Raw genomic sequence first — 9,231 nt, forward strand, 5'->3', positions numbered from 1 at the left:
TCTCTCTCTCTCTCTCTCTCTCTCTCTCTCTCTCTCTCTCTCTCTCTCTCTCTCTCTCTCTCTCTCTCTCTCTCTGGCGTTTTCACACACATACACACGCACACACGCACACACACACACACACACTCTCTCTCTCTCTCTCGTTTTCTCACCCTCTCTTTCCCTCATGTGCCACGTCCATTGTTCACATGTGCAGGTGATCATGCAGGCGACCGATCCGCGTGGGGACGGGTCGTCGTTCATCCTGGGCATGCGTGTCCCGACGAAATACGCGTATTGGGTGGAATTGCTCGTTATTCAAGTCATTGCTCCCCAGTCTTCGCTCCTCGGCCATCTCTGCGGCATCCTCGTCGGTGCGTTCACACAAGTTCTTGTCGTTGCTGTGTATGTGTGTGTATGTGCATGCACGCCATCTGTTGTGTGCTTGACGCTCTCCGCACATGCGCACTCTTCAATGTAGCAGAATCCTTGCTCCCCCTCCTCCTCCTCACCACCACCACCATGCAGGCCTTGCGTACGCGCGCGTGCTCAAGTCTGACCTCCCACGCCAGCTCCGCACTGGCCGAAACGGCCACCGTCCCCAATCGTTCTGGGACCGCCCCGGTGACCGCCCAGACAGATTCACACGTGAGTTGACACGAGTACATTCATGTGAGAGTGCGTCAGACAGAGTGTGCGTGTGTGTGTGTGCATGTGTGCTGCTCTGCTCACGGCACGCTACTTTGTGCGTGGGTTGTCTTCCTCCAGGCGTGGCGTCTGCAACTGGGCACAGGGGAGAACAACAAGACGCTCAACAGCAGCAACAGCAGCAACAGCAGCAACAGCAGCAACAGCAGCAGCAGCAGCAACAGCAGCAACAGCAGCCGACGCAACCCCCGGCATACTCCCGATTCACACGTGGGTGGTTCTTGCGTGTGCACCTGTGGTGGGACACTTCACTCACACGTCAGCACACTTCATCTTGACCCGCTGTCATTCATCTCAAGCATGCACCTCCATATCCCTTCTTGACGGTCCTCTTCTCACTGTTCCTGTGCGTGTGCCCCCCTTTATTCGTTTTTTTTTTTTTTTTTTGTGTGTGTGTGTGTTGGTTGCCTTGGTGCAGGCGTGTCAGCTGCGACGGGCTACAGGGATGACGAACGGGTGACGCGTGATGCGAAAAGGGCAACAGAACAACAACAGCAGCAGACACAGCATCAGACACAGCAGCAGCAGGGGCGAGACCGTGGCGCAGCAGCTGCTGCTGATGCTGCAGCAGCTGATGCGACGGATGGGGTTGCAAGCAACGCTTCATCTGCACAGGGGCTGAGGCGAAGGAGGATGCAATACTACCAGCAGAAGCAGACCAATATATCATGACACGATGTGCCCGCCTGCCTGCCTGCATGCCTGCCTCACATGATGGTGCTCTTGCCTTGTTACACTGTCGCTTTGACGGCGCCGCTGGCTTGCTGCTTTGGGGGTCCCGCCACAATACATGGGTGATGAGGATGATCGTCTGGCTGGTGAGGTGGGGATGCCGACGCGAGAGAGAAGCACCACCAGCCACTCGCACTGCCGCTGCACTTTATGGTGTCGCTGTCGTTCTCCATTGATGATGACTCATCAGTGACGCAAAAGGTTGGAGATGGAGGCAGGGAGCGAGCGAGAGGAGCATGTTGTGCTTCATCAGTGTGTTGAGTTGGGAGCGGGTGTGTGCTGATTGCTGTTCAGCAGCAGGGTGATGGGCGGTTCCCCGCGTCGTGCCCATTTCGTTCATCGTTCCCGACTCTGCACATTATCACCAACATTGAACAGGTCAAATCAACAGGCAGAAGCAAGAGCACAACAAAGAGGACAACGAAGCAAGAGCACAACCAACCAACTAACCAAACAACCAATCAACCAACCAACCATGAGCAACGCCACCGCCCCCATCACCCATGAGCCGTCGTTCTCCGACCAGGCCGCCTTGCTCAAGGCTCCAGCGGATCTCCTCGCAGAGGTAACAACAACAGCAACAACACTGTGTCTGTCTGTGATGAACGCGCGTGAACAGCCATACTCACACTCACACACTAACTCTCTCACGTGTACTTATCATCCTGCTTATTCTGCCACGCTCCGTCTCATGTGACGCGTTCGTTACCTCCCTCGTGCAGCCCGACACGCCGCCCCAGAAGTGCCACCCGCTGTCGTGCTGCCTCGGCACGCTGTGCTGCCCACTCAGCTTTGGCTCCACCCTCCTCTCGTACGTGCACTCATGTTCTGCGATCCTTCATGCTCCTGACACTCTGTCCTCTCACTCACTGAGCAGCGGCGCAACCAACTGACTTGTGGCACCGACGCTGGCTGCTCACCTGCCTTCATTCTGCCGTGCGTGCATGTGATAGCTCCTTCTTCACTGTGAAGCAGCAGAATGAGGCTGTCATCCTCCGCTACGGCCGCTACGAGCGCACCATCAAGACCCCAGGTGCGTGGCACACATCTCGTGCGTGTGTGTGTGTGTGTGTGTGTGTGTGTGTGTGTGTGTGTGTGTGTGTGTGTACGTGCGTGTGTGCGTGCGTGTGTGTGTGCGTGCGTGTGTGTGTCGCTTCTCTGCCAGCCAGCATCATTCACATTCGTTTCATCGTCCAAGTGACTCCCTTTCTCTCTGTTTTCTCTTTTCTCATCTCCCTCCTCCCGCCCCGCCTCCTCTCCTCTCACATCACTGCTGCGCCCGTGCCAATTGCAGGCCTGCACTACAGCAACATCTTCGGGCGCACGGTACTGCCGATCAGCAAGCAGATGCGGTCCATGGATCTCCCCGACGAGCGAAGCGGCCGCCGCACTGTCCTCGACAAGGAGGGCAACCCGCTCATCGTCTCAGCCGTCGTCATCTACCAGGTGCACACCCTATTTTGTGTGTGTGTGCATGTGTGTGCATGTGTGTGTTTGTGCACATGTGTGTGTCATATGTGTACGTTGCATCTTCCAGCTACTTTCCCTCCCGCCTGTCTCCGCCAACACCACCACCACACACTCGCACCACCTTACCCCTCACCCTACCACCGCGTGTGCAGTTTGTGAACAGCTACCGCGCCGCCATTGAGATCTCGCGACCAACGGATTATCTCTCAAACCAGGGCGAGGCCGTCCTGAAGAACGTGAGCACTGCCATGACGCTCGGTGCAGCACGATGGCCCTTGTCGTGGTGATGAAATGCTTGCAAGCAAAGCAAAGCAAAGCAAAGCAAAATGTTGCCTTCTCGTCATTGCTCACCACGTCGCATTGTTCCACTTGACAGGTGATTGCAAACTACGTGTATGAGTCCCACGACGACAGCCCAAGTCTGCGCACACATGTACGAAAGCGACGGGGGGGGAAGCGAAGCGGCAATCATGATGAGACAGTGACGTTATTGTTGATGGTTGTGAAAGATATGTGGCAGCGAGGGTGCAATGGCGTGTGCCGTGACATTTTGACGACTATGCAAGTGCTGACATACCTCACCCTGCTTGTTGAATTGTCAACCCACTTTCCCCACCACACACACACACACGCACACACACACACACACACACACACACTGCACACACACACACACACGCAGTGTAACATGGTGTCGCATGAGCTGCGCGAACGCCTGCAGGAGCGAGCAACGGCTGCCGGAATTCTGGTCCACCACTTTGATCTCAAGGAGGTGTCATATGCGCCCGTCGTGGCTGCGGCCATGCTCAAGCGACAGCAGGTGCGCTGCTCTTGGCGTGAAGTCGTGTGCACGTGACATGCATGTGTGTGTGTGTGTGTTGGGGGAGGGAGCACACCCTCTCTCAGAGTACGTGTCAACCTCTTCTTTGAACGACACAGCGGCCTCATCCTCACCCACATCTCTCAACCCCACCTCCCACCCTCCCTTCCTCCCTTCCTTCCTCCCAGGCCTCTGCTGTGATTGCTGCGCGCCAGGCCATCGTCTCCGGCGCCGTCGACATCGCAACCACGGCTGTCGAGAGCCTCAGGGTGCGACCACCACCCAACATGTTGCGCGGAGGACAAGTTGTTGTGCATTCTGCTGCTGCTGTGTCTGTTGCTGTGGTAATTGTTGCTTTGTTCACACGCTGACACCTCCGCACACACGCACACACACACACACACACATACATACACGCACACACACATACATACACACACGCACACACACATACATGCATACACACACATACAAACATACAACATCTCGCACCGCCACAGGAGCGCGGTGTTGAGTTGGAGTCGGCGGAATCCACGCGTCTCGTCAACAACTTGCTCACCGTCATCTGTAGCGAATCAGACGTAACCCCAACCCTCCCGCTCTCGTAGATGTCAATCCACACACCATCTCCATCACCGCCGCCGCTACCACTGTGGCACGTGTTCCCTTTGTCCATTTGTGCATGTGTGCACGTGTGTGTGTGTGTGTGTGTTTTGGGCTTTCAACCACTGCGTTTCTCACCTGTGTGGTTGCACCTGCGTGTGTGTGTGTGTGTGTGTGTGTGTGTGTGTGTGTGTGTGTGTGTGTGTGTGTGTGTGTGTGTGTGTGTGTGTGTGTGTGTGTGTGTGTGTGTGAATGCCTTTGTTTGTTCTCAACCTCCTACTGGAGCCCAGACTGAATCTGGAAACTGAATTGTGGCTGTAGATGTGTACATGTGTGTACGTTCGGGTGTGGATTTACATGTGGTGTTGTGCGGTGGCTTGCTGATTGCTTTGCGAAGTCGTTTACATTCTGTTCCTTGTTGATAACCGACATTGCGTAAAATCCCAAAACCGAGAACCACAATAAGCAGAAAGAGGTCAGTAACATGCAACAAGCAGTGCACGGTAACACAAACGAAAAGCGGTGGGCCGACAAAGCAGCCCACACGACACGCCGCACATACACACACATATACACACACATATACACACACATATACACACACATATACACACACGTACACACACGTACACACATGTACGTGTACTCACACGCACGCACACACACACTCATGCAAAGCTGCGCTTGATGTCGACGTGTGGAAACTGTTGCCGCAGCGCCACCACCGTCTCCATTGAAATGTGGCGGCAGAATGAAACGTCGAGCAAACGCATGTTTGGGCACGATTGCAGCAGGAGCGTCAGTCCTTCCACAGTGATGCTTGATGAACCAAGCAAGTCCAATTGCTCAAGCTCTGTCGCAGTGGGGATTTGTGTGCATGTGTGTGTGAGCATATGAGAGACACGATGAACGAACGCATATTTAGTGTGAACAACAAATGAAATATAAAACAATCACACACACGCAGATGTACGCACGCAAACACACTTTCACACACATACGCACTCTCACACACATACGCACACACGCGCGTCTATCTGACCTGTGCAGCGTGCGAGCTGTGCGAGGTGGGCATCCGTGAAATTGCGGATTGCAGTTGCAAAGAGTTTGCGAAGACGGGGCACGTGGCGGTGCAGTGGTGGTATCACTTCGTTCAGAGACAGCATGCGCGCCCAGCCTGACAGCAGCCAGAAGGAGGTGGTGGCGGTGGTAGGAGGTGAGTTGGCACGTGATGTGTGTTGCGCACGCCTGCTTGTGCGTGCATGAGCGCTGTGCTTGCAGGCAGAGCAGACAGCGTCGCTTCTTCATCATTGCTGCACGCACCAACATCGAGAGACTGCAGGTTCGGACAGCGTGACAGCACTCGAAGCAAGTCCTCTGCAATCATCACAAGTGCAAAGCGTAGACGATGGATGATTTGGGGGAGGTGTGCCGTATGCGCGCGAGATTGGCGCGTCATGCACCGGCAACAAGGTTTGCTCGTACGACGGAACCACACATGTAGAAGCACACATACACACAAAGGCGCATATACATACGCACAAAGGCACACGATAATCACTCATGGCACGGACCTGCTTGGAGGCCACGCGTTCGCCACAGGTCGAGGCTGATCAGCTTTGGGCAGTGCATGAGCGCAGATATGGCCATGCCCACATCGTTGACGTGCGACAACGTATGTCCTGTGGAGGAACAGAGGCAACGGTGGTGGTCGTGGCAGTTGGGCGGCGAGGGTGAGAGGCAGCGATAAGTGTCGCGTCGAGAAGGCGTCAGATGGAGGGACAAATGGACAGGCGCGCACATGCACATGCAAATCTAAACCACATCAGAATAATACCACCCCCAACACACACACACACACACACACACACACACACACACACACACACACACACACACACACACACACACACACACACACACACACACACACACACACACACACACACACACACACACACACACCGAGGTTGAGATGTTCCATGTCGTGCCACCTCGCAATTGCTGGCGCAAGAGCGCGCGAAGAGCAGCTGACATGACGCAACAAAGGAGAATGACATGGCACATGTTGACGTGTCAGTAACACATCAGTCAAGGCTGATCAACAACCACCGTACACACACACATGAATGTATACAGACACACACACGTACACACACACACACATACACACACGTGACCCACGCCAGTGAGACTGTTGTGTGTGCTCACCGCACGCCGTAGAGGTTGAGACGCTTGAGTTTTGTGAGATGACGGAGAGACCGGCAGCCAACGGCGCTGATGTTGAAGCAGCTTTGGAGATCTGACATGCGGATAGATGGGATGCTGAACAGGTGAGTGGTCATTGGGGTTACAATGATAGCTGCACGAACAAAGCTCATACATATACACATGCAAGTACACACACACACACACACACACACGCAAGTGCACACACACACGCACATGCACACAAACAAACACACACGCACCAAGGTCCTCCAGATCTGGACACGTCTTAACGATGATGTCAACAGTGGTGTCGTTGATCATTGCACACGCTTGCAGCCGGAGCACGCGCAGAGTCGAGTGGTGTGCCTGCAAGCAAACAGAGATGAGGTCAGGGGCGACAATAGCTGGTGTATACATACGAACGAACGAACGAACGGACGGACGCGCGTGCATGTGTGTGTGTGTTTGTACACATCTGCATGTGTGCATACAGCGAGCATGTGTGCATACAGTGAGCAAGTTGCGGAAGGCCGGAAGAGAGACGAATGGCGCGTAACACCAGGAGAGGGACAGCTGCGACACGGGAGGCAGATGCACTGGTGGGCGAAGCGTGATGGCGGTGATGGCGATGGTGGTGATAGCGATAGAAGTCAGATTATGGCATCACTTCAACGTACATGCGGAAAAATACCAGAACTCACAACGGAACAAGCGCACACACACACACACACACACAGACGCAAGCACACACACACACACACACACACAGACACACACACAGACACACTCACACACACACACACACACACACACACACACAGACACACTCACACACACACACACACACACACACACACACACAAACACACACACACACACGGATTCCCATGCGGTTTGGAGGTCGATTGCATCAAGACCACCGATGATTGCATCAACAATGGCAAGGAACCGGCGACACGTCAGCCCAAGACGCAGCTGTCCGACAAGATCAAGGTGGCCTGGCAGTGGTGGTGGAGGTTGTGATTATGATGTAGATGTTGGTGATGATGATCGCGAGGTGTGATGATGATGATGGTGACAAGGTACAAAAAGCAATGAGCAAGACAGCAAGTGGGGTGATACATAACGTGATGTGTGCAAGACGACAACAGCGATACCATAAGCATCACATGCGCTGGCGTGACTCACTCAGGATGGACACGATCATTTCCTCCGGAAGTTCAGTGATGCACACGCGCTCATCCACCGCATCGTCTTCACCGCTGCTGCCATTGTCCCGACCCCCGTCCACATCACCTCCACCATCACCATCAGCACCACCGTCACCATCGAGAGCAGTGGTGTCACCATTGCTGTTCTGGTCAGTGCTGCTATTGTTGATCTGGTCCACTTCTTCGCCCTGCGCCTCCTGCTGCTGCTGCTGTAATGGCCCGCGCTGATGTTGTGCGTTGCTGTCGCCGGCATGAACACCACTGTCCCCATGGCCCTGACCTTGATCACCAGCACCATCACGACCAACACTACCATCAACACCACCACCACCACCACTGGTGTCACGACCCTCAACAGCGCCATCACCACTCTCACCGCTGCCTGTCTCCGCCACGCGTCCCCCAAGTGTGGGTGTCAATGCTGCCACCGCCATCGCCGCGTTCGCCGCCTGCTGCAGTGTCAGCATTTGCATGATCCTCTGTCCAATCGTCACCGTCCTCTCTCCTGGTATGTCCACGTCCCAGTCAAGTCGTCCGTGCTGTTGCTCATGGTGTGCGCGCACCCGTAGCATCTCCACTTCAGCTTGGACAGCGTCACGTCGCTGCTGCCGCCCCTGTTGCGCTTGCTGCTGTTGTTGCTGTTCACCAGTCCTATGGCCACCGCCACCAGCAGCAGCGGTGTGGCTGAACGCGTGCGGGTCTGGGTGCATGGCGGGGATCGGGTGGTGCACGGGCGTGTTGGACAGGAGCCGTTCGATGTCGCGAACAGGGCACCCCCACACCTCCACCGCGTCCAGCTCGGCGTAGTAGTCCAGCCCGCGGCTGTCAAACTCGATGCGCATCGTCAGCGCTGCGAAGGTCGGCGGCTGCAGCGGCGGCGAGAACTTGCGCACGTGCTTTGGCAGCGACGCGTGCTGGGGCAAACCCTGATGACCGGTGGTGGTGGTGGTGGTGGTGGTGGTGGTGGTGATTAGTGTGAGCGGGAGAGGCGGATAGAGAGAGTGCAATTGTATGTATATGTGTGTGTGTGTTGTGTGATTGATTGATTGAGCGACAGATCATCACACCAGCGACAAACCACCCCTTGCCACAAGCATCACCAGCACCCCCCCCCCCATCACTCGATCACAACAACAACAGCAACCCTCGTCGTGCTCACCTCCCACAGCACGCGCCAGCCAGCCGTGCGCTGATAGAGGCGCCCACGCGTGACGAAGTGCAGTGGTGCAGATAGCGCGAGCACACGCACGACAGATCCCGGATTATATGTCTCGAAGATGTCGATTCCGTGCACAAATAATGGCTCCGGGAGCGTGAACTCAACAAAGTCCTGCGGCTCCGGGTGCGAATCGTGATCCACTGAGATGTGACACGTGTGTGTGTGTGTGTGTGTGTGTGTGTGTGTGTGTGTGTGTGTGTGTGTGTGTGTGTGTGTGTGTGTGTGTGTGTGTGTGTGTGTGTGTGTGTGTGTGTGTGTGTGTGTGTGTGTGTGTGTGT

At 55.3% G+C, this 9,231-nt stretch overlaps 4 protein-coding genes across 4 annotated transcripts in view; 2 read left to right on the plus strand and 2 right to left on the minus strand.

Annotated features, from left to right (window-relative positions):
* The window catches only part of PTSG_09064 (uncharacterized protein), a gene marked incomplete at its 5' end in the record, with an annotated part of 3,504 nt that extends 3,336 nt beyond the window's left edge, over positions 1-168 (minus strand). Inside the window, one exon of the mRNA XM_004989806.1 lies at positions 153-168. Coding sequence (XP_004989863.1) covers positions 153-168 — 16 coding nt within the window. The remainder of the gene's footprint in view (positions 1-152) is intronic.
* A 26-nt stretch (positions 169-194) lies between these two features.
* On the plus strand, positions 195-1,491 carry PTSG_09065 (uncharacterized protein). The gene is made up of 4 exons (XM_004989807.1): positions 195-353; positions 508-627; positions 748-897; positions 1,106-1,491. Exons 1-4 carry the CDS (start codon positions 203-205, stop codon positions 1,357-1,359), a joined length of 675 nt encoding a protein of 224 aa, XP_004989864.1. The 5' UTR covers positions 195-202; the 3' UTR covers positions 1,360-1,491.
* A 403-nt stretch (positions 1,492-1,894) lies between these two features.
* On the plus strand, positions 1,895-4,317 carry PTSG_09066 (uncharacterized protein; the record flags this gene model as incomplete). The annotated part of the gene is made up of 9 exons (XM_004989808.1): positions 1,895-1,984; positions 2,142-2,230; positions 2,373-2,452; positions 2,714-2,865; positions 3,042-3,125; positions 3,266-3,322; positions 3,572-3,709; positions 3,898-3,978; positions 4,210-4,317. The coding sequence occupies 9 exons, from the start codon at positions 1,895-1,897 to the stop codon at positions 4,315-4,317; spliced, it is 879 nt and encodes a 292-aa protein (XP_004989865.1).
* Positions 4,318-4,980: 663 nt separating this feature from the next.
* The window catches only part of PTSG_09067 (uncharacterized protein), a gene marked incomplete at its 3' end in the record, with an annotated part of 8,010 nt that continues 3,759 nt past the window's right edge, over positions 4,981-9,231 (minus strand). Inside the window, exons 8-17 of the mRNA XM_004989809.1 lie at positions 8,894-9,093; positions 7,712-8,660; positions 7,403-7,521; positions 6,784-6,889; positions 6,524-6,614; positions 6,278-6,342; positions 5,887-5,994; positions 5,636-5,689; positions 5,355-5,489; positions 4,981-5,165 (exon numbers count right to left, since the gene is read on the minus strand). Of these exons, the coding sequence (XP_004989866.1) occupies positions 4,981-5,165; positions 5,355-5,489; positions 5,636-5,689; positions 5,887-5,994; positions 6,278-6,342; positions 6,524-6,614; positions 6,784-6,889; positions 7,403-7,521; positions 7,712-8,660; positions 8,894-9,093 (2,012 nt within the window). The remainder of the gene's footprint in view (positions 5,166-5,354; positions 5,490-5,635; positions 5,690-5,886; positions 5,995-6,277; positions 6,343-6,523; positions 6,615-6,783; positions 6,890-7,402; positions 7,522-7,711; positions 8,661-8,893; positions 9,094-9,231) is intronic.

Source organism: Salpingoeca rosetta, assembly GCF_000188695.1.
Source record: "Salpingoeca rosetta unplaced genomic scaffold supercont1.27, whole genome shotgun sequence".
Lineage (NCBI taxonomy): Eukaryota > Choanoflagellata > Craspedida > Salpingoecidae > Salpingoeca > Salpingoeca rosetta.